The 26,232-nt window shown below is 41.9% G+C and overlaps 1 protein-coding gene across 9 annotated transcripts in view; it reads right to left on the minus strand.

Annotated features, from left to right (window-relative positions):
- The window catches only part of LOC124160697 (segmentation protein paired-like), a 366,048-nt gene that overhangs the window by 146,809 nt on the left and 193,007 nt on the right, over nt 1-26,232 (minus strand). For 6 of the 9 annotated variants that reach the window (XM_046536675.1, XM_046536683.1, XM_046536678.1 and 3 more), the window contains exon 3: nt 15,831-15,878. The exons of 2 other annotated variants lie outside the window; for them this stretch is intronic. In XM_046536675.1, the coding sequence (XP_046392631.1) occupies nt 15,831-15,878 (48 nt within the window). Of the gene's footprint in view, nt 1-12,816; nt 14,153-15,830; nt 15,879-26,232 lie in introns of those variants that run through there. One more of the 9 variants, XM_046536680.1, reaches the window with a different exon arrangement.

The following is a 26,232-nucleotide window of genomic DNA, read 5'->3' on the forward strand; positions in this document are numbered from 1 at the left end:
CTCATCGCCCACCTATCACTTTCCACCCCTAACCGAGGCGAACCTTAACTCCTTTTTCCTCCACGTCTCTTTTCCTTCAACCAAAACTCTCCGGCCCTGCACTATTCTCTCCCCGCACACATTCGAACCAAACCCCTCTATCCCCCCCCAGAAATCTCCCCCCCCCCCCCGGCGGCCAACCCTCTTCCCGTTCCATTACCCGAGATATTCCATCGGAATACCAACTAAGCACACTCCTCCACTTGTCCATTCCCGTTCCACTAAATTAGATCTCCAGCGTCTGGTTTCTTTCCCGAGATCTACTACGCCTTCCCAAGCCAGCCATCCTCGATAACTCCGCCCCTTTCCACCGAGAAAACGCACACACCCTCCTCGTACACTTCCAAGCCAAATTCGAGCGTGTCCCACCCCTCTGCCGAGAGGAAGAGGGGGGGGTTTCCCTCCCCTACCAGTTTTCCTGCCCCCCGCGAAGCCTCAGCAACCTCTCTCCCCTCCTGCCCTTTATGTAACTTAGACGCTGCAAGAGAACTTCCACCTCTCTCTCTGCCATCCCCTCTCCGATACTCTCTTACTCCCTCCCTCCTCTGGCTTTTGCGTAGCGACGCCCAGGACGTGCTTAAGTCTGCGTTGTCCACCGTCCAATGCACAGGTTTAAAGAATTCCGAGGTGGCGATTTCTTCGGATTTTCTTCGGGACAATGAATGAATTCCTGAGCCTAGGTAAAGAACGAACTTTTTCGATTGAAAGCACGATTTCTTTACAAAATTATCCGACCTCGGAGGCGGCAGGGTAAAGTCCACGCCTGCCAAACAAGAGGTCGCGGGTTCGAGTTCCGCCTGGGTTAGTTTCCCCTATCCAGGGAATGGTTGTTGGTGCACGTTTAATTGTTAAATTTGTTGGGTAACCCCATATAAAATGGCATATGAGCAATATTTGATGGTTTGGGAATAAAATAAAAATAATAAACCAGAAATTTCAGCATGGGCAATGACAGCCGCTGAAAAATCAAAGATAAAGCCTTCAAAATGTGGTGCTACAGAAGAATGACGAGTATCAAATGGATCGACCGAGTTGGTAATAAGGCAGTCATAAGAAGAGTAGGAGAGAAAAGAGGCCTCATGAGAACCTTGATAAGATGACGGAACAACCCTATTGGCCATATCTTGACACATGATGGTCTGATGAAGACCATTGCCGAGGGACAAGCGGATGGCAAGAATTGAAAAGGAAGACCTGGAACAAATTACAATTCAAATACAGCAATTAATTTAAACGCCATAAATCCTGGAAATTAAGATGAAAAAAACTTTCACTATTCCGAAAAATATTCTTGACAACAAACAAACCTTCCCAAAAAAAATCGATGCAAAATCCTTTCTCTCATCATAAAAAAACCAGATAGCCGACCATGTAAAAATCCGGTATATCTCTCTCGCATTTTTCCTCACTTTAAGATTCAACGTAGTGCGACAAAAGTGATCCTCGTCTCCTCCTTCGCGACAATGGACCACTTCGACTCGCCGCCACCCCCTTCCCCCTTATCAATTCGCATTCTCTCCGTTCCCAGCGATTCCTCCCACACATTCCCCGTCCCCTCCGAGTCGGACGTAATTGGGTTAAGGTGCGCTGAAGGGACGCCCGCCTGGCTTTAAGGACGAGAAAAGAGTAGCAAGGAGGAAGGAGAGCGCCCGCCGTACTACCCAAGCGAGAAAGAGGCCGAGGTTCTCCTCTACATCTTGGCTGAGATGTGAGCACGGTTGCCAACCTATGAAGGGTTGGTAACCGGAGTTATATATTCAAGGATTCGAAGTTTCAGGGAATCATATCCTTCATCAGGCATATCCACGATCAAAAACATGGGTGATAAACATGAGTGCTAATCTCTCGGAAGTAAATAAACGAATAGTGCCAAATTCACACGCAAAATAATCCTCTATATCTTGGCCGAAATGTGAGCACGGCTGCCAACCTATGATGACTTGATTACAGTTATTGGTTCTCACTTCAGTCATATCCTTAATAAGCCATATGCGATCGGAACATGAATGACGAGCTCCACTGCTAATCTCTAGTACGTAAGTAAATTTTAGTGACAAACACATGAGCTATAAGGAAATATATCAAGATCCATAGATAAAATCTTCATCCATTTCCAATAGATCCATTGATGAATGGATGAAGATCCAATAAGACACATGAGGGGTGAGAAGCCAAGGGGTACAGGTGATTTTTATTCTTAAAAGAGTTAGGTACAGATATTGGTAAAAGAAATGTACGAAATCTCGGCGGCTAAGGGATACGAGCGAGTCTCTCTTCTGAACTGACCTCGAGCATAAATTCAAATGCATTACTATATATGCATAATTCCTCTTGTTTGTTATTATCAATCTACCGATTTGATCGATAGATTTTTCTTCCTCATAGGAAAATCTACTAAAATTGGTAGCATATTAATTGCGTAAGCTTGGTTTCGTTAGTAGTAGGACCTGCCCGCCTTTGTGACGGTGCAGGATTCCTCGTCCCTTCCTTCCTTCCCCGTCCTTTCCCTGGAGGCGTCGTCGGGCTCTCATCGCGGCGGCGCCTCCTTTCCTTGTTCCTTCCCGTCCTTCCCCTTCTGGTGGCAGAGGAGAAAAGCTGATCGCTTATAGTCCCTGCCCCAGGAGTGTATCCTGCGAACCCGACCCAAGGGTTTCGTTCCTATTGTTTGTTATTATCACCAAATTTTAGTACCAAACTCGGGATAGAGAAGAAAAAGACTTGCACCCCTTGGTTTCTTAACCCCTAAAATATGATCAAAAACATAAATGACAAACACGACTGCTAATCTCTCGGACGTAAGTAAATTTTATTGACAAATACATGCACCATAACATAATGGATCAAGATCATAGATATATTAGAGGCGACGGAAATAACCCCGATGCGAAATAAAATTAATTCAATGCAGGGAGTTAGAAGGAGGCATTGGCAAGCAATGTGACTGTTATCACCGTAATGACGATAAAAGGAAAAATCACGGACACAAATGAAATATCTGAATGAAGAAAAATTTTGGCAATAAAATGATTCGATGGATATAAACCCGATTAAGCTAAGCCAGGGCCTAGTTTTCAATGGCGTTGTGAAATCATTTTCCTAAAATAAATTTCCGTGTCCAGGAACTGCCTCTCCGTAAAACTCCAAAAAAATATTATCTTAGGTTTACCCGGTGTATCAGATGCAGAAATGTTTCTAGGGTTTTTCATCTATTGATGTTTTCCATTAGGCTGGGAGATATGGAAAACATCAACCGGTGGAAAACCCGAGAAATTTTTCTGCTCCAAAAAATTAATTTAAAATACACGACATAAGAACGAGGTAATTGCGATTTGGTTGCGTGATAAACATAAAAAGGTTAACGCGTATCGGAATGTGTAGAACCGTTTGTCTGATGAAGGTCAGGACTGGAATATTCCATGAAACGGGAGAGACGCATCGATTCGGATCGAGAGTTTTTAACTTTCGTCCGCTTGGCAGCATTATAGTTTTCTCAACAGGAGACCAAAATAAAAACTGATAAATAAAAAATAGGGATGTCTTCGCAAACTTATCGAGTGGCCGTAACTTACAATAACTTGAAGAATGATTTGGTGCTTTCCCGGCGAATGCTGTTGATAAAATCTTCACGGGAAATCAGCCGGGTAAGGATGGACATAGCTGCCAACGTTTCAATGGCCTTCTCTGCCATCGTCTTCAGGGCGAATGATGGACCTGGTTATTGCCGGGCTTATATACACCGTTGGGGAGGTCAAGTCGTTACAATAACTTGCTCATTTCAAACCAAAAACAAAGACACGCCAACCGTGGACCAGTTATCCCAGAGGTTTTGCAAAATGCATCGAATACGTAATCAGTTTTCGACGATAATACAATCTGATACCCTAAAAAATTCATTTAAGTCCGCCATATAGAAGAGGTTCGTTAAAAAAAGATGGGTTATGACTGCAAAGTAAATGAAAAAAGGTGGAAAATTGTCAGATGAAGAAATGAATGACTTTTCGAACCACTTTATCTCACGTATTTGCATAGCAATAAGAGCACCATTTTCAGTTATTGATTTCCATACCACTTAAAACAGCCAATGTTGGTCTTTACATCGGGGATTTATTATAATCTGGGATTTATCATTAGTTTTGCCCATTATATTGTCAGAAACTGTTACCTTTACATTCAGCCTCGTAAGTCCATGCCAAAAGATTCGAGAGGAGTACAGCGTGGGGTTGGTATTTCCGATGGGAGAGAACCAAGTCAAGGCATACGTATTCTCCGAAGCGGGAGGAGAATCGCATGGTGAAAGGGGTATCCAAGAGGGAGGGGTTTATTGTCCCGGAGTAGATGGCACGTGAAAGAGGGACTGGTTAGTTAAACTGCGGGAAAAGATGGCTCCTGTCGGGGTTCAACTTCAACGGATGGGACACTAGCACTGCAGGGCCTGCACAGGAGGTCGGCGAAAGCTGAATCAGAGAATCCCGAGAGAACGATGATCAATCAAGCACGCTTAACGGAGGCAAAATGATACAACCAAACACAGTACAACTGCTGCAGCTCGAATATTCACAAGCGATATTTAGATAAGTGTATGACGGCTTTTCTCAAAAACTGCCTTATCACACTGTAGCTTATATGTAATTGTCGGAACTAGAAAGTGCTATTATGAATCATTTTAGCATTTTAACGGCTCCTAAAATTAAAAAAAACTTATTTAGCTTCTTCTGAAACTATTCGCCTTATCGAATTCCGACTAGGTCGATACATTCCATGTTACGTAAAGGATAATTAAAACGATTTTGATCAAGCGGAATAACACCTCGGGGATAAATGTCGCATCATGAATAAATAATGTATAAATAACAATTATGAATATAATGTATGTAACAATATATTAATATAATTTATGAATAATTAAAAGTCAGTCATCATCAGCCAATCCCTTGAAACAATGGATTCTATCTCCGCCGAAAACAATTTCGGATGCAGAATGAGATTGGGATAAAAAAACTCTCACTTACTCATTCCACAAGCTGGGAGAGACGGAAGTATAACCACGAGGTGAGATTATCATACGCATAACAAGGATCTCATCTAAAAGGATTTACTTCGCGGATTAAGACTTGAAAATGTCATTACTGCTACCTTAGTTTCTTTCTAGACATTGACTGAAGTCGATATCTTCTACACCCTATCAAACCTGCAACATTTACAATGCAACCACCCTGACCACGTCACGCTAATGATTTTAAGCACTATACCTGGAATTCACGGTTTATATCTATTACAAGGAAAGAGAAATATAATACGCGGAGCCAAAGAAAAATACGAAGAAACTGCTTCCAGTCCAGCAAAAATTAACGAACCGTGCGAGTCAAGAGCACGCATATGTTTTTCGCTCAACTCCAAAAATAGATGGGACTACGTACGAAAATAGAAGCACGCCCATGCTTTAAAAAAATCTGAAATCACCCTCACCATTGCCGATATTCTTCATGCCCAATCTTGAAATGACTTTTCAAACCCAATCGACCTCCTGCCGTTATACCTCCTCGAATTCTCTCCGAACGGAGGTCGGTCAGTGCCGCATCGTAAAGCCGGGACCAATGTTCCGTGTCCCCGGGCTGTAATAGACGGCAAAGGCAGGAAATATGTGCTTGGGAAATAATAGTACAGTGCCCCTTACGAGCCGGAAGAGATATTTAAGAATGTTACGGCTGGAGGAAAGGAAGGAGATTCGTCTACGGGAAGATAAGAAGGTTCCAGCATATTTCGAAGGCGCACGATGGGAATTTTCCGGCAAGATAAACAAAAAAAAGGAGGTGAAGTGTACGAACTAAGTAAGCCATTGAATGTCTCGTGTTCAACTAATCTTCTGTCGGATCAAAACGACGTCCAATGATTCTTCAATGATGACGCCATTCAACGGGTAACCCAAAGGCTAGAATTTTGGGGGAAGAACAGTTTAGATTATTTATTTAGTTTGATTTTAACTATTTAACAAGATATGGAGTAATTTAAATTCTATTGAACGAAAATAAACATTACCTAAACTACCAAATTAAGTTTCTCCCTCCTAATTGCTGAAGAAGCTTGGACATATATACGTTATACAGAGGTAGAGATCCCTCAGTTTCTGATAGGGATGAATTATATGGAGTGGACACAAATTCAGAGGTAACAGAGGGTCAGACATCGATTTTTCGTCAAGAAATGTTAAATTCTAGTATTCGTTTAAAAAATATTTTATAGTCAAAATATAAAGGTAAAATATTAATTCCTTGGCGTCCTATCTAAAGGAAATCCACCCAGGAAAGCTGGTTGATTGAAGTATAAAACCAATAACACGAGTAGAAGACGGCAAAATATTCCAATGCCGCGAATGAATTAACTGGAAGATCAGGTTGTTGGGGAGGGAATTTATTGAAAACGTTTTACACAGGTAGAGAAGTCTCAAGTTCTGATAGGGATGAAGTATCAGGAATGCACACAAATTCAGAGGTAATTGAGGGTAAATATTAATTTTTTCGTCAAAAAATGGTAAATTATTCTAATTTTGTTCAGAAACATCAAACTACAGCAAGAAAATAGAGAGAAAACTGTTGATTCCTAGTTATCCTATCCAAAGGAAATCCACCTAAGTTAGTTGATGGAAGTATGAAACGAATAACACGAGTAGAAGACGGCAAAATATTCCACTCCCGCGAGTGAATTTACTGGAAGATCAGGCTGTTGGGGTGGGTCTTTCCTAAAGGCGTTACACACCGCGTCTTGTATTCTAGGAGGGAAGGAGGTCGACTCCACATTCCGTCGAACCACGCAGTATATAAGCGTCAAAATATCGAGGTGGCGGAGTTCCCGACGGGTGAGGCGGCGAGGAAGTGCCGTGTCGGCGTTGGAAAAGGGAAGTTTGTGTTGGGGGGGTTTGGGGGCGCGTTCTTTTGGGGGACTGAGGCTCCCAGTGTCCACGGCCGCCGGGACAGAACGCGAGTGCGCCAATTAGCGCCCCGGAGGCGATCCGCTTGGCGGGGCAGGCGTGGGGCCAAAGGCAGAAGGGTCGCGAGACGGACTTTTTTAAAAAGGAGTCAAGCCGATGGGGAAGACGAACAGGAATAGTCAAAAAGTAAATGTGGGTTGTGGAGCAGGGCGGAAGAGGATTGAGATGAAAATATTAAGGAGCGGGCAGGCACTCCGGAGGAGTTTTATGCCTCTCTTTCACCACAAGGATTTGCTTCTTGTTCAAAAAAAAAAAAAACAGCCAGCATGAGCGGCAAGGAACACGCTGAAAATACAACTATACCTCTCACTTACAGACAGGAGTGGTCTAGGAAAATGTTTCCAAATACCTAAAGTAAGAAGTTAACGGAAGACTGATTTTTTAATTATTCGTTAAATATTCTGCGGGTGCTTGTCATGGTAGTAAGAAACATTCTGGATTCTGTCGTCGCGTCAATTTTCGGATGATCCGTACCGATGCTGGCCGCGTTATCAAGGGAATTTGGTGAGACAGATTTTTTTATCATTATTCTTGAAAAACACCCACCTCAACAACTGACTCCTCCCAACTCCCGCTCCTATCCTCCCTCCCCCTGACACAGATACCCTATAAATATGAATTTAAAAAAAATCTACCTCACCAGATGCCCTTCATAAAGTAACCAGCATCGGTCGGGAAACGTTGGGGCCACCCTACAAAAGTTGACGCGGCGACATAGCCCAAAAAGTTTTTAACTACCATGAATACTTTTTCTTATTGATTTTACCCCTCAAGTATTCACGAATTATGAGTAGGTACTTGAGTCTTGATATTCAGTCAAATGTCAAGCCTGAAAAATCAATTAGAAAAATATGGTTTCTATCTTTATTATGAGGGTTTCTAAATAAAATTTTAGTCACAACAAATTAAGTTATTGTGTTATCGTTATATTCGTGAGTCTTGGAAAATAGATTTGGAGAAACTAAACACGTGAGAAACTAAAGGAATTACTCCCTTAGAATTCCAGACTTTGAGTCAGACTAATGTATTTACAAATACATACATCAGTGCAAGTGAAATAAAATCGAGATTAAAAGAAGAGCTCCGAGTAATGCTTAGGAAACTTCTCGGAAAACCACAATTAAAGATTGCGAAAGAGAAATTCCTTATTCCTAGACGTCCGTCTCTCATCATTTATAATGACATACGGCGAGGTCAGTTGAAGGACCAAAGCTAGAGAGTAATTCAAATAAAAAACAAAGCCAGGATTACGTTGTTAATGGAATAAATATTTTTCCACTGGCAACAGTTAAGTGACGCGCGCAATACAGTCTACTAGTACTTAATATATAGGCTAAGGAGGTCCAAGGTAAATGACATTTTTGGCAATTGATGGAGGCCGGGATCAAAATTGAAGGAGCAAATGCTATGTTTTCAAGAAGAGAATTTGTAAGTCCCAAAGCTAAGATAAAGCGTATAGAATATTCGCTAGTTTTATTTTTTACGTATACGTGTAAAGTAGGCTCAATAAAGAAGGATACAAGCTTGAAATTTAGATTGAGCTTGAACTACAGAGCAAAATATTAAATCAATGTGTGATGGGAAAGCAATTTAGCTTGTCTACAACAGCAATCGATGAATGACATTATTTCATTCCACGATCATGATAGATTTACTATCAAAAAGGCAACTCCATTCATTTAATGATGAATATTTCCCATCAACTACTCATAAAAATTTATATAAATAACAATAACCTTCATTTCACAGTAACCATTAAGGTACAAAGGCTAAGAAAAGACTTAGCTGTTCCACAAAATAAAATATATTTGCGACCGGTTTCGATACAGCGTATCATCATCTGGCAATTACAAGTATCAGTACATAGAATTTATACCCTAACGCCTTCAAGGGTATAAATTCTATGTACTGAAACTTGTAATTGCCAGATGATGATACGCTGTATCGAAACCGGTCGCAAATATATTTTATTTTGTGGAACAGCTAAGTCTTTTCTTAACCTTTGCACATCATGAAGGAGTTTCACCATGTTACGCCAACCACCATCGCATTTACCATTAAGGTAGTAAAATCGCTAAAGGCCCGATGTAATTTGTACGATAGAACACGATGTTTACCTTGCACGCAATGCACTTACTACAAAGTGAGCAAAAGAGTTGAACCCATCAAATTTCAACAACACGGAATTCCTAGGACTTATTCTCTACGCACACCTAAAGTAAGAGCTAAGAAAATCAGGGCGATCATCATGAGTAAGTATCAACAGGAATATGGAGAGACGAGGCACGATTTTCAGATGATCCAGCCACGACATCAATCGGGAGAATGAAAGCGTGCTCAAGGAACTTTGGCATTTCCTAGTGCTCATTGACATTCGCCAGCCATGTTGGCGAGGAAATTAGAATTGAAATGAGTAACGGAAACCCCCTTGACCACATAATAATTAGACATCGTTTCTCGGCAGACCGCGTCAATTCATCCACGAATCAATATCCGCAGAGATCTACTACGGATGCATGAAATTAATTCACGAGTATGTGGTTAATTTGATCACACGGTCTAACTCGACGGGTTTTCGCAGGAAATGGACGGCCAAAAGAATGTGAATTGATGAGATTTCAACTCAATCCCGTTTGCATTGCGTTTTCATATCAATTTCGGTGGCGAAGGGGTCGTGTACGACAGAAAATGAGTTTCCCTTACACGCTATGCACTCACTTCAATGTAAACAATAGTCTCGCCTGGCATACCGAAGTTTATGGTTTCGTATCCCGCCTGGGTAGTAAGACCATATCCAGGACATGTGTGTTTGTGATCGTTCAATGTTAATTGTTGATTGTTGCCCGGCGCAGAACCTTGCGTCGTAAGTCACACTTGTGCTGTTTTAGGAGATAATGGATAAGAAATAAATATTCTCCTCGTAATTACATCAAAATAATAACAAGATTGACAATGCGAGAACGGAGATCCCTCTCGGAGATTTTCGACCCGAATAAGCTGCCAGTAATTCCAGTGAAACTTGTCCTAGCCACAGTAACCGACGCGGTAGTAACCGAAAATGTAGAATTTCAACAAGTTTGACAGTCTTCGGCTTGCATGTACAGATGCATGCCGAGGGTCACTATCTTTAGTCCATTTGAGAACCACAGTAAGTAAATGTTAGCATGCATTACTGATAATTCTGTTGTGAGCTCATTACACTACACACCAAATCTCAAGTTCAAGCAAGTGACCGAGAGAGCACGCCGTGGTAGTTGGCTTAGTTGATAACAACCGATTCATAACATAAAAATCTTTGCCACTGACCTGTTCTCCAAGAGTTTTCGATAACATATTTGCATTATATTCAACCTACATTGTTGACAAGCATAACATTACAAGCAAACAGAACATTAATCTAAATCTTCAAAACAGAAGTTAACCAATGATATCGTCAGTAATACTGATCCAGTATCATGATTAAGTAACACCAATACAGGCTACAGAAATGGTAAATTACGTTCTTATGTACTGACTCGGTATTGAAGAGGTAATGTCGGCTATCGATTTGCAACGATTATAGAGTACTTCTCGTCAAAATTTATGTAGAGTTATAAGAATCAAGCAGAGCTCAAGAGGTAAAATATAAATTATTTTCCATACCTATATTACATGCTATTAAAAAATAATAGACTGTATCTAGCCAATGACACATGCATTATTCAGGCAATAGCAGCTTATTTTAAGCGTTTTATTTCAAAAAAGCGCTGCTAAATGATGAATTTGGAGTATGAGAAGCCATATTCTATGAGAATTTTGAAATATATTACAGAATATTTCATTAAATAAACAGATGAATAAGCATGGCTGGACATTTTACGAATAATAGTGGTATTTAAATAAATACAGCGATCAAAGTTAAAAAACGAGAATGGTGAAAAATAATGAAAACATAGAATTTACAATGAACCTATTTGACACTCCTGACTTGGTACAGAAATATATACAAGTAGTAGATGTATTTTCCGTACCAATGCAAGTGTACATAATGCCTTGGAAAACGACGAAGACTATTGGAGGGTGTTATGGATGATGCGGATAGTAGCAGAGTGGCGTTGTTATCATTTATGTAAATCCAAGCTTCAAAATTAAAATAGGCAAACCTTTATGCTTTCAATAACTGCCTATAATTATGGACATAACAAACAGCAAAAATGTGTAAAGCGAACTAGTTACATTTCTATCGCTAACGATAATTTTCTGCGATTTACTGCAACAGCATATTTTCATTTTTTGGCTGGTCAACATTGGCTGAGTGGACATCATTGAAACTATAAATTTTAAAAGTGGAGAACAAATATCGCAAATTATTTCATCTTTATACTCCTTAACTAATATAAGACTTTATAGTAAATGAATTATCAAAATGGAGTTAGCAATTTGGGCTTAAATATGTAGAACAGAATGAAAATAACGAAAAAGTGGAAAAATAAAAGAAATGCCATGAAAACATAGAAAAGGAGAAATAGCATTCCTTGCAAAACACTGCCAGCATAGTCAATGATGGAAATGATGCTTATCAATTCATATAAAAACTTCCCAAATCTAAAGGTTCTTTGCTTTCTCTAAATAAGTTGGAAGATTATCTAAAGCCGTAGTAGATCCATGAAAATTAATGCACGGATGAAAATAAACTTCAGAAAATTCGGTAAAATGATGTAAACTGTTTCCGAGACGGATGCTGCTTCATTTACCGCGGTCGCAATTGTCGATCACGACGGCAGCGTCGATCGCGTCGCCTGGGATACAGCCGAGCGCCCAGTCGGACTAGAGAAATGTAGTGAATATTTAACGTAAATAAATTTACTCGCATCATCAAAATTCCGATAAAGATACAACACATGGAGTTCTCATCTTACTTCCTAATGAAAAGCAATAAATATCTTATCTTTAAGATACCTGAGGTCTGACTTTACGTTAACTGTGACATTGAAAATAATACGCATAAGTAGTTAAAATTTCCTCTCATCTTCAGGAGGAGTATTCATACACATAAAAAATATAATGATACTTTAGTTAACATTACTAAAATAATGAATCAAAATACAGGCGCTTACGTTTAACAGCTCACCATGTAATCAAAATCAGATGTTAAACATTGAAAATGGTAATCCTATAACTATAATGGTTGCAATCATACAATATAATATTCACTATCGATCATTAAGTTATTAGCAATACTGACAACGAATAATAAGGGAACGTGATGATAACCTAAAACAAAACATCAACAAAATCAAAATCAACAATCAAAATGTCAACAAAACATCTGATCGCACCAAGTAAACATCATCAATGTTTTCTTTTATTCTGCGGTGAGTAGAAGTTGGACATGATTTTTAAACGTTGAAAGAAACAACCTCACATTTAAATAACGGGGATCGTATATTACTTACATAAAAGAAGTGTCATGCGATATTAGATTATTATGTCCTGTCCTATTTATTAATTCTAATAAATATTTACATTAAGCATAACCATGCAGACATGTGAATAAAGGGGAGTAGTATTCATTTAAATTAGTTTTCTTAGATCGGACCCATCTTTTTTTGTCATGTATGTTGTTACCAACTTATTACATATGCTACGCTAAAAGGGCTTGGTAGCTCTATAACGGGAATTTATAGCAAAACAAATCATACAAGCTAATTTAAAAGTTACTAAAGTGAAGGGATCAGTAATGTTATGAACATAGGTCGGGCCCTCAGCACTTCCTCTAAAAGCGCCAAGGAAAACCCGGGACTTACTCTTACACGTATAATACTCCATCATGTTCTGGTTGTAGCGGTACGCCGTCGTGAGATCCATGGCCGGAGGCCGGAAGGAAAACAGTCCGAAGTTTGAGGGATCCAGCGTGAAGCTTTTGGGGATCGAAGCGGAGCTATCCACGCGGAATGACGCGTCGTCACCGGTGGAGGAGGATGAATCCGCGTCGTCACCGCCGATCGGCGTCTCCAGCCACCCTTGCTGGAGGCGTCCTTTCCGGCAGGACGCCTCCGGAAAGTAGGCTCCCGAGGCAACCGGAGGAATCCTCGTTGTTGACGGATCTCTCGGAGGAGACGTTCGAAAAATTCACTCCCCGGAGTCGGACGAAACGAGGCGGGTGGCCACTGACACGGAGGGACACGGGGCGAGGAGATTTTTGGGGGGCGTCCCAAGGGGTAAAAGGCGGCGGTGTCACTCACACCGCCCGGGACGAATCGGCCGCCCGCCGCAGGGGTAACATACCGGGGCGGGACGAGGGAGACTGCCGGGAGACCACGCTCACACTTCCCCCGAGGGTTTTCACGGAGAGGTCCGCACGCAGAAAGCCCGGGGACACAAAAGGAATCGGGCAGACACCTCGGAGAGTGGGGTCCCTTTAAGCCCGAACACCCACGTGTTCAACATCCACAACCCTCAGTCCTTCCAGTCCAGTATCTTCGCGGCACGAGCTCTGACACCCAACTTCCCAGCGGAGGACACTGTCCGTGGACGTTTTCAGTCCGGAGTGGAGGGCGCTGTAAAATCCTACGAGAGCTGAAGCGGTTGACAAGGTCCTGATCACACCTCACGGTGGAGAGACCGAGGTGGCCGATGGGGCGGCTCCGGAGGGGACGCGAAACTGAAGCGGCACCAGATCGCAACCTTGCGGTACACCCTCCCGAAGAGTGCTGCGCGCCCAGGTGGCTGCGAGAGTGTGTGACGGGGTGGTTCAACGTGTTGGCGAGGAGGAAGTGCGGACCGACGGATGGAGACAACGCAGAGGAACGACGGATGGAGCGTGAGAGAGAGTGGTAGTAGCAGCGAGAGGGTGGAGAGAGAGAGAGAAATGGAAGAGAGACGGAGAGAGGGGGGAGGATAGAGAGAGAGAACAGTGGATGCGGACTTGGTCGCGGTGATTGCTGATGTGATTATTACCGCGGGTAGCGGCTGTTGTGGGAGGAGGGGCGAGTTGTGGAGGGGGGAGGGAAGGGTGTTGCGTCGGATGGAGTGGGAGGGGACGGTGTTGGTGGCTGAAGGGAGCAGGGGGTGGGGGAGAAGGAGGAGGAGGCAAAGGAGGGTGAGAGGGGGTGAAACTCAGTCAGGAGTCGAGTGCCTCGGAGTGGGGTGAGTGGGATACTGGCTTCCGAAAAGCGCGCCCTCTAGCACCGCCGATCTCGTCACATAACCTCCCTTTCCACAAACCAACACTGCTTCCTTGCCCCCACACCAACACCACTCCGCTGCCCCCATCCCATTTTACCGGCCTTTCCATCCCAAAACCCCACGGCGCGCACGCTGAGGGGGTACATATGTAGGAACGATATGTGCGCATCTTATATTTATATATACATTCATATCTACTCTGAACCATGTACACACACACACAACTTCGAACACATATATATCCGTATGTACATATATATCTACAAAATCCTCATTCGCGTTGGTGTAAGAGAGGAGGCAGGGAGATACTAGGAGGTTTAAGAGATGCGGGGAATGGGGAAAGAGGGAGGGTACAGGGAGGAGGGTGGTGGGATTTACACCCTTCCCCCCTGCCCTCCCCCGTAATCCCGGCAGCTTTTCCGCCAATCGGAAGCGACCGCCATGACGAAGGATCGGGTGGTGCCGGGAGAGAGAGGTTTGGGGGAGCGAGCTTTTTGGATGGGAGGGAAAGGGGGGGCAGTCAGGGGTGGCTGCGAGACGGGACCGGGGGTTTTATGCTCCGTAAAGGAAAGGGAAGAAGTTTGGCGGGGGTAGGGGGGGTTTCACCTCTCTTTCCCTCCCCTGACGGGCAGGCAAGAAGGAGAAGGCAAAAGTAGACGGGAGGGCAGCTCCTCCCTGCTCCTCTAAGACCTTTGCTCGACCTCACCTCCTCCCTGTGAACCACTCAACCCTTCCCTTTTTCGGGATCCTTTTTGTTTGTTCTATTTAAAAACAAATCACCCAAGTATCTGTATGATTTGTTCCTTGGATGAATTGTTAAATGATTACTTTGTTACCCTTTTATCTATTTCCAGTGGCTCATGAATGTTGACTGAGTTAATAGTAACTGACTGAGATAATTTATTTGTTTATTCGTACGTAATATGTTCATTTCGTTTTAGAAGATGAAAATCAGTTCAGTTTTCATTCTTTTGTATAATTTCTTTGTTGGCCGTATGTCTATTACCAACACACACCTTGTAAATTGATACAAAATTTTACAGGAGTTCAGACTACTAGAATAATAAATTCATTGTCCGTCTGTCTCTACAATTTATATGTTGCTTGATCCTAATGAATTGAATTTTTTACCAAGGCATCGCACCACTTTAGTAGTAAGTCATTTCTTGTAACAGCTAGTTACGTATGGAAAAAAGGGCCAACTAAAGTTAAAAATTGCATATCTGTTAAAACATTAAAACTTAAATATTATAACTATTTACTTTCTCGGGAATAGTATAAGATACTCTTATTTTTTTAAAATTTGTATTCTTGTCTCAAACCCGTCTTGGTGTATAACTCTATTTGCCTATATTTACTTAGGTACATGCATTTTTATGGCTACGAAATGGGAAGACATTGTACCTAGAAATTTCAAAAATGAAAAATTTATGTTTTCTGTAATTATCGATGTCCCTGCAAACTACATAAATTTTTATTTCTGAACAATAAATATTTTTCTATCTATATATTTTTTCCCATACCATTTTATCCTTTCTCGTGTCCTTCCCTTACTTTCGCGTCCTCAGTCCCTCCGGGTGTTTGCCCTATTTTTTTTGTTATTTTAATTTTTGATTTTTTTTATATATTTTCAACATACCTCCATCGTCTCCAAATTCTGGGCTCCATCGGTCATCGCCGCCCGCATCTTCGAAAGGAAAGAGGAACACAAAATAGAAAACAGAAGCCAAGTTTGCCAAGCATTTTTATCAAGTGCTGAATTGCAGCACAGTTTTTTTAAATAAATGATTTCATAAATGGGTTAGTTGAAAAGCGTAAAAATGCCTCTCTTTTATGATCCTCTTTCCTTCAAAATTAATACATTTATGGTTATTCAAGCAGAAGCACTAATAAAAAAGGTGCTTAATGGTGGTTGCATGCATAAATTGTTCACTGCTTTAAAAAGAAATGATGAGAAAAATCACTTTGGAATTGATTATTGTCATCAGTTCATATTATGAAAAAAGGAAAAAAGAAGATACTTTCTTAAAAAATATATTTGGGCGTCTTCTGACTTTGGAGATTTGCAATTGCGGAAATAGCCGACAGCAAAAATGAAAATTCAGTAAATATCTCAGATCACAGCAATATTTCACGCAGCGTATGTTAAATACGCCTGCAGCTACAAGAGCAACGCCAAAATTTCATCAAATTTTCAATTATTTCACCTAAGACTTCCGAATTAACTGTATGAAACTTGGCATAAATTTTTCGATATTGTACATTTCCACATTTTCCCTAAGATCTCCAAATTTCTACCAGATCTGTTCGCAATCAGGCGTATAAATTTCACCTAATCATTGTAAAATAAAGTGTCAATTTTACACGTTAATATTGGTTTATAGTTGAATAGAATTCTCGCTTCGAATCAAATTCACATCTGTTATAATGGTAAGATACCACAAAATCAACGAAATCACTTTGCTAATCCATACAAATAAAATTTACTTCGGCCCTTACTATTTATATCCCCAACAATCGCCCAACCCCACTTTGACTATTTACTCCAATATTCTCGTGTATTTTATTATTTCCATATACCCAGAAAACAGCTCGCAATTGCCTTTAAATCGAGGATCCCAACAGTTACCAACTGAACAAGCACAACGCACCCATGCCTAGGATAGAGGTAACCTACCCAGGTGACTCGAACCCGCGACCTTTAGGATTAGCAGCCTAGGTCTGCACCCCGCCGTCTCCGAGGCCAGCAATTTCTTCCAATATAATCCACCCCGAAAATCCTCTCCCAACCACTACAGCAGCCCCTCTTAACATTCCCACCATCTCGGATTATCCTCTCGTGATCCTTATCCAAATTCCTCTCCTCCCAAAAACCCGCGGTGTGGAAGGAAAGGAAAAAAAAGGCGAGAGAAAGAAACGAGCCGACCACGCCACGCCCATTGGTCCGCGTCAAAGATCACGTGCCTCGGACCCCTTGGGGGGCGGAGTCTTTGGGGGCCACCCCGCTCTCCGCTTCGCCCCTCCCACTTACGAGCCCTGGGGTGCGGGCCGTGTGTGCAGGGGTAAGGGGAAGTTTGAGAGGGGAAGAAGGGGTGGCGCGGAGAGTATAGACCCTTTTCTCGCACCCTTGTCCTCGGGGAGGAAGAGGTGAGTGGAGCCTTTTTTTGAGACTCGCGTGGTCACGCCGCGTATGACGAAACAAAAGGGTTTGCGAAAGGAGAGATGTGAGGGAAATCCGTTCATGTTTGTGGCGGCGTCCCATGAATCGGTCGTTCAGAGAAAGGAGTTGGATCTTGAGAATCGGTATCTCTATAATTCGTTGTCTCGGTCGTGACTTCATGGAATCGACTTAACGTAATGAAATGTTAAAAAACTTAGCAATTCCACATGAATTTGACACTGCACAACCTATGTTTCAACGCGGTACTTCACCATCTGGTACACTTGCATCGACGACGGAGAAATCTGGGTTATCTCTGGGGATATCTGTGTCTTTGATGCCTATGTACCAAATTATGACATGTCACATCGAAACTTAAGTCGTACAGAATTAAATTTATGTAGTATTACAAAGTTTCATTTTACATTTACATATACATAAGTCCTCGCCTACCATACCGAAGGTCGCGGGTTCGAGTCCCGCCTGGATAGGTTGCCCCTTCCAGGACATGTGTGTTGTGTGTGATCGTCTGTTGTTGATTGTTTAAACTCCCGATTTAAAGGTCTCATTGTGCTGTTTTCGGGGGTAATTGAGATAAATAAATAAAAAAATTTCATTATATAAATAGGAATATCGTTCACGAACGTACGAAGCACGAAATATTTATCTTCGAAGTACCACAAATGTACCCATAATGGGCCAAAGTACTTGTGTATGTGTCACGAGGGCGTCCAGGCTCAAATAAAGAGAGAATTCTTCATATTTTTCGTTAGTAATGCTTTCCAACATACTTTGTGTTTTGGTATGTACGGAGGGAAGTCTTTCCTGTGAGCGACCTGGTGACCCTGACGAAAAAAAGAGTTGGCTGGGAGATATGTGAGGGAAATACGTTCATTTTTGTGGCAGAGACACATGAATCGGTCGCTCTGAGAAAACGAGTTTGATCTTGAGAATAGGAATCTCGTTCTTGCACGTGCGAAGCTCAACATATTTATCCACGAAGTGCATGAATCGGTCGCTCAAAAAAAGGAGTTGGATCTTGAGAATAGGAATTTCGTTCACGCACGCACCAAGCACGACATATTTATCTATGGTGTACCACACATGTACGCATGATAGATCAAAGTACTCGTGCGCGAACCACGATGGCGTTTAGGTTCGAATAATGGAAGTATTATTCATATTTCCACAGGTTTTCCAGAACATTTTGTGTTGTGCCACGTGAGGAGAGATTTCTTTCTTGAGACCAACCTGGGTGGTCACGAGCATATTATGACGAAAAAAAGGGTTTGATGGAGGGATGGAGGGATATTTATGGTGGACCCACGAATACGTCCCATTAGCTATGCTTAACGTTCACTAGTTGTAATAATACAATTTGTTGCACAGTTTTAAGTGTTTTCGTGCATCATTCTGCTATTTGCCGCATAGTATGCATGTGTTTGGAACCCTCTGACAAGCCATGAGGCCATGGCCTTAGAGGGACCGTGTTTGTTAACTAAATATAACAAAAGGAAATGTAACATTAAAGAAGAAAGGCAATTTTTACGTCGTAACACACAATCTCGACCGTAGACGAAATTTCGTGGTGACCGTCTTCCGGACTAGCCCTCCTTGTGTGAACTTCGCTGCTGGAGTATGCCAAACTGGATTTTCCATGTGCTCCCCCCCACTTTTTTCATTTCCCTGCCCTCTTTTCCCCCACACCCTAGAGGATAGTTTCCCCTCCCTCCACTCGAGGCGCTCTCTCTCTGACGCCGTAACCATGGCAGCGGTGGCCTTTCCCTTCCCCTAACCCCGAGATTCTGTTTTATTTTATTCCACTTCTCTCTCTCCCTCCATTCAATCCCCCAATGAAAAGGACAATGGGGAACTCCGCGGGCGTCTAATGCTTACTTAGCATTGCTCAATGGCACCTTTTATCTTTTATTTTCACCGTCGGTGACAAGGATTGTGAGGTTATCGATGAATTTGAATGTTTTTTTTTTCATTTTGCTCCTAACACGGTTGATGGCCTTTGAGATTTTTTTTCGAGGATTAGAGTTTAAAAATGAACCTGGGTCGAATGAGACTTCAAGATAAGCACCGAATGCACCACGATCGTATTTGACTGAACCAGCAGCAGCTTAAAGTGCAGCAAGAAAATTTGTCAGAAAAGTGATTTCGTATTTATGTTTCGCTAAAATATTTAGAAGAAAATTTTTCCGTTTCGAAAATTATTATTTAATGTGCACGAATGACCTAAATGACTAATATAAAGAGCAATAAAATAAAATAATAACAATAAATCTATAAGTCAGACTACTACCTTGTTAGAATTTAAAGACTATTAGAGGCACCAAAAATGTATCACTATCGTAAACCTTTTGTTTCAGGAGCTTAAAAGTTTCAGTCTCCAAGATGATTTCTTAACGCCCAGTAACGCCCGATGATTGTTTTTTCCAGAAAAATCTCTTTATTTTCTTCAAATTGCAGTTTTTTATCGTCTCATTTCTTCAAGCAACCTTCTACTTTGCTTATTTTTTGTCTACAATCCCCCCTTCTTCTTTTGATAAATAACTCCCTGACAACCTTGAATAACAATTTTTAAATATCAAACGTTAGAGCCAATACGTTTTCATGTAATCTATATACACCCCTTTTATCTTTCTCCCTCGTTCCTGCTTACTTAATATTATTCCCTCCAACACGGTTCTCAGCAAAGATTCATTCATCAAAGGAAAGATGTGAACCTGACCGGAATCAGTAAAATCGATCCACTCAAACGAATTTCTTTTCACGACGAATCTCGATCAACTGAAATGAAGGGGTGAGAAGCCAAGGGGTACACATGATTATCTTTTTAAACAGAGTTAGGTGTGGAAATTGATAGAATGAATATACTAAAACTTGGTGGTCAAGAGAAACGAGTGAGTCTCTGTACTGTGGTGACATCCAATTGAAAATCTAATGCACTACTAAATATCTAGTTGATCTCGTTTGTGTTCTTGACCTAATTTCTGTACCTAACTCTGTTTAGAAAAAAAATCACTCGTACCCCTTGGCTTCTCAGCCCATTAAATGATTATTTTCACGATGTAAATCATCGAGTGGTCTTTAAAACGCTGTCAGCGCCCACGGCGTTGGTGGTAGTGACCGAACGGACCATGGACCATGCCTACTGGAAGGAGTGCGCGGGAAGCCTTTTGGTGTGGTGTGTGGTTTTCGTGGCTATAGCGCGGTGGGAACTCGGCAGGGGAAATAAACAAAACACACCTCACCACCGACAATTTCACTCCCTCTTTATTTCTCACCCTCGACCACGTTCTAAGTTCCCCTATGGCCAAACTTTGAAGGGGCGCACTCAGAAATTTTCACCCATCGCCTCTTCCCGGTGTTGAGGTTCTGACATCGGAGAACTCCACAAGTCACCACACCCAGTTTCCGTGGGAGAGCTCTCGAGTCTGGGAGAACGCAGAGTGAGAAAAGGAAAAATATTGGGGGTGTGGGTAATCATCAGCTCCTTGGTAGCAGCCATAGTCCTCTGATTCAGTGTAACTAGGACCTGGGATGGGCCCAATGGGGCAATTAATGGAGGGGGTCACAGAGATCATGACCCCCCCAAAATTTCGTCAACAAGCAATTGTAACAAATTATTATGTAAAAAATCTACTTTTACACTTTTATTAGTTTCTGTACCCTTGTAAAGGAGCATAGAGAGGGCATATGCAAATGTGTGGGTACAATTCCCAAACGAGATAAGTTTGGATTTTATTTATCGTAGAGTGTATCTTTCAATTTTCAAGGAAGGAGGATATTTTATTGATAATATAAGGGGGGAATGAAAAATTTATTTTCATACTCTCTCTACCCTGATGTATGTATGTGCCTGATGATGACCTAGCGGTTGGATCGCGTAGTACCAAGAAAACTTGTGGAAAAAGTGCCATCTCGTTCTCGTTGATCGATTATATAGAATTTCAAAGATTGGAGAATTTAATAGAGAGCTTCTCAAAAATTTATAATTGATTACTGTTGATGATTATTATGACAGGAACAGTAAAAAGACAGGGCCTCCCATTGTACATGAGGAAACTCCAGAAGGCATTATGAGACTTGCTGAGGGCTGAGGATGGCGAGCGCGACTCTTGGGGACAAGTGGGTTTTTTTCTCTCCCGTCACACGCGGGTGGCTCAGCAAGGGGATGAATAGGGCACAGGTTGCCCAAGGACGCTGAGAGGGAAGAGGAGAAGCGAAGAGGTGGTAGATACGGCGCGTGTTTGCGAGGAGTTTGAGACATCCGTGTGCCAGCGAACGCGGCTCCGTTCTCAGCCGGAACGCGGAATGTAGAGGTTAAAAAAAATGTGGAAAAGAGAGAAGCCACCACAGGAGATACACATTCAAGCTTGTGGTGTGAGAGAGAGAGAGAGGATACCATACCGCACCACAAGCGCTATTTAACGTCTAAACTCACACATATACAAAGTCCCCCCTCCACTCTCCCACACAACGTGGGCACGCACGCGTCTTGAGATGTGGGGAGAGATGGGGGGGGGTATGTAGAGGGGTCGGTTACGTTGTTTGGAGAAAGAAACGAGTATCAAGGAGGGTCCTCGAAACTCACAAGGTATCAAGACACCCACCTTGAAGGAGAGCGATATTCCACTCGGGGTAGAGGGGAGAGGAGGAGCAGGTGGGTAATCCGAGATGGTGGACTTGTGGGAAAAGTGAGCGGTTTTAAAAGGATGGGGGGCGGGGGGGGGGGGGAGGGCGTGGGAGCGCCCTCTTGTCTGAGCAAGGCGAAGTGTCGCACATGTAAGCTAGAGGAGCTGACATGACGGGGAAGGTGGGGGAAAAAAATATGAAGAAATCGTCAAGGCGCTCTGCGCCACGCGGTGGAAATGTGTAGGATGGAGAAGGAGGTTTGACGCGCAGAGTTCCCCGAAACCGGACCGCGGTGGTGACCGCGAGAGGGATATTGAGACTTCCGGCCTCTCCGGCGGGAGGACTGGGGTGGGAGGAGGGCGTTTGAGGGCTGGGCATGAATGGAGGCATTCGGTGAGAAAGTGTTGCGGAGACTCTACACACCTCCCCCCGATTCAGAATGGGTGGAGGTGATATCCATTCATGGTCTCTGTCCGAGTCTTCCTTGAATAGAACGATTATTGTGGCACGAAAACCGTTTTATTTATTCATGTATCACCAAAAAAAAACACCTTCGGCCATTTTAGATCGGGGTTTTAATCTTAACAATCAAACGCAAACGAACATCCATGGCCTTGTTAGGGGCAGCCTAACCAGGGAATGGATGACGTGGCTTTACCCCGCCGTCATTGAGGTCGGTTTTAACAGTCACCTCTAATTCAGTTCAGATACATATACATTTTTATCGCGGAAAGGCATTTGAAGGGGGCGAGTATCGCCTATTGAATTTCCGAAATCAAATCACAGCTTAATTATACTTCTCCACAATTTCATTGGAATTTACGACTAGCACACACATTTAAGTTACAGGTGCTGATAAGTCTGAGGTTTATTTCGGATTTTGTAATGAACTTCAACAAAATCGATTTACCTTATATAAATTTCTTCGATGCATTTCCGGCCTGTAAGCAAAGAAGGAAAGGATAGATAAAGCGAAAAGAAACCATGGCATAGTTTTAGCCAGCTCTCAACGAAACGACATTGGTGAGTGTACTTCATCTATCGAGAACGATGTTCGGAGAGAAAAATATAATTGTTATGGCGAAATTCAGAAATCCATTACCAAAAATAAAATTATACATTCTAGCACTAAGCAATTAAAAACTTCAGATACATTCCATTGAAGCGATGCCAATTTATTGAAGCGGAGTAGAAAAAAAACGCCAAAATAAACTGCAAAAGTACGACCACGGGTGGATTAAACATCAAATTTGGAGGGAGGGTCATGACCTGGGTCCGGGGAGTATACTGAATACCCCTAGGAGAGAGAGAGAGGCGTTTTTACAGTCGAGAGTACTGCGCAAAACAATAAATACAACTCAAACTCTACTCACGTCTGGAACTTATAGCCATGCCTTTGCATATTAACTCCCTCTACTCCTTTACAAGGATGCAAAAACTATAAGCCTAATAAAATTGAAAATTTTTGATAAAATTTGAGGGGGATCATGACCCCTGAGAGCCCCCTAAATCCGACCCTAAGTAAGACCCTCTTACTGAACGAATTCAAAGATCGTCTAAGGGATTGAGCGAGCTTTTTTCATTGTCAAATTAATGTACGCATATGAATGACAACTGATCCCATTCTTTCGAAAGTCAAGCCCGCTGGCATCTCACTCCGAGTCCGACCCACGGCCATATCCATGACGGGAATTCTTTCCGGACGTATTTTTCCTTCCTTGTCCACCACGACCGCGGTGCAAAGATGTTTCGTTGCTGGAATACCGGCCGGTGTGGGAGGCCCGCCTTTGCCCTTCTCCCATGTTTCTCTTTACCCTTTGGGCCTTTCCCGCACCGAAACTGACTCCCTCCCTCCATCGAGACCGAAGTCGCTCACGTCGGCCGGCGACACTCGACGAAAAGATTCTCCCACGCCGCCGTCCACCTCGGCCGGGACCACCACTACCCTCCGCCCGCCTCACCCGGTCTTCCCCGCTCGCCTGGACCCGATGTCGGCAGGCCATCACGACGACAGATTCGTTTTTCCCCCCCTCCCCTACCCTATGTCACTCTTTTACCAAGCCCATTCCCACGGGGCAAGTTTATATAGGCAAAATTTTTAAGTGTGTGATATTTCATTTTTAAGATTTCTGGGTTGGATTTTTTAAATTATTATTTTAAAAATAGATAATTTACGCCCAATGATTATGATTATTCATCGAAATACGGGTCGATTTATTTAAAAAAAAGAAGTGGTAATAGCTACCCAACCAAGTAATATTCAAGTTTATAGGCTCAACTTTTTTCTCGAAGCTCTCACGAAATAAGAATATGACGCCCTATCGTCATCGGTATATTTATATAAATTAGCGTCAATCGTCAACTGTGGGCAAATAAGTATAATTACAATGGTCAATCGTAAATTTACTTGTCGGTAGCGTAAATACAACGGCATATTTGACGGCTTTGACATTTATATCCGGTCTTCTCCGCTCGCCTGGACCTGATGACGGCAGGCCATTACGACGACAGATTTTTCACGTTTTTCTCCCCTTCCCCTACTCTATGTCACTCTTTAACGAAGCACCATTCCCACGGGGCAAGTTTATGCGGCCAATTTTTTCACGAAGCTCTCATGAAATAAGAATATAACACTATTTCCAGAGGGACAATTGTTTAAATTTCATGGTCGCCATATACGTAAATCGTCAATTGTAGGTCAATAACTATAATTACATTGGGAAATCGTGAATTCATTTGACGGCCGCGTCAATACAACAATATATTTCACGCCGTTGACTGGCAAGTTAATAGGCGCAACTTTTTCACTAAGCTCGCACAAAATTACAATATAACGCCCTATCGCCACTTTTTCATAAATTGCTCAGCCGCCATTAGCGTATATCGTCAATTGGGGCCAATAAGTATAATTCTGATGGACAATCATTAATTTATTTGACGGTCGCATCAAAGCAACAACATATCAGACACTTTGACAATTACATCCCACAGGGCAACTTTATGCCCCAAATATTTTCTCGAAGCACGCGACGAATCAAAAAACTAAGACAGTGGATGTAGCCAGTACAGAATAATTCCATAATTAATTCAAGATGCCATCAAGAATCAGACATAATTCAACTGAAATCTAAAAAAAAAAATGGAATACTGATACCCCCTTACTTTGAGGACCCAAGAAATGTTACATCTGACCATCTTGAGGAGGCCCTCGATGGTATAAAGATGTATAAGATATAATAACGGTGCATCAGTTTGACCTATGAGGTCGTCATGTCCACTGAGAGTTGTTTTCCTCGAATAGACGCGTAACATGCTGATAAATGGACAAAAACCTCTCACCAGTACCGCTTCTTCTCCTTACAAGAGATAAATACCGTCCCATTAACTGAAGAAACTCTGTTTTGGGCAGAATCACAACATACCTGTAAGAGGAAAAAAGCTTATGTTAGTAGTGGAAAACAAAGTTCGAAGGTAGGTGCTATCTTTACTATTTTGCGCTTCAGCAGTGATTTACAAAATTCAGTTAATTATGAAATAAAACCTAATAGAACACATGAAATGTTGATTATGCAAGTGAGAGGAGATTCATTGCATTATTACAATTTATAAAATTATTTAGTAACTATCGATTATAGGCTGTTATATCAGCATATATCTACATCGAATGTTAGGAATTGAATTTTCATGATTCAACAGAACTACTCATTAGGTATATGAAGTAGAGTCTAAATATAATTTTGATTGTTATTGCAAGAATTTTAAAGGGCTTTATCTATCAATCGAAATGATTTATTTTACGGGAATATTTAAAAAATATCTTAATATTTAGTTTCATTCTTATTATATTCCACTTTTCCTGTGTTATATTATTCTATTTTAAGTAGTTGCGATATCATGTTTATGGACAAAGAAAGTTAAAAATTGTCTCTCCTACCACCTCCTGAAGTATTACAGATCCTCCTGAAACATCCTGTACGTAACTTATACAAAATAACTGGGTACTGAGTACTTTAAATGAAAGGCGAACGTAAGTGGCTCGTTCCCAGCATTACGTCACATTAAGGTATGAGGTAAGTCGACAGCAATCAAAGATATCAAGAGCTTAATCTTTCAACTGGTGCTTTTTATTCAAGTATTCGTCCAACAATACCATCCAGGCCCACATTTAGAGATAAAGGCATACGAGAATACATAAAATAAGAAGCCAATGAATAACTAAATGCTTCGATGAGTCGAA

The sequence above is a fragment of the Ischnura elegans genome, chromosome 6 (assembly GCF_921293095.1).
Source record: "Ischnura elegans chromosome 6, ioIscEleg1.1, whole genome shotgun sequence".
Taxonomy (NCBI): Eukaryota; Metazoa; Arthropoda; class Insecta; order Odonata; family Coenagrionidae; genus Ischnura; species Ischnura elegans.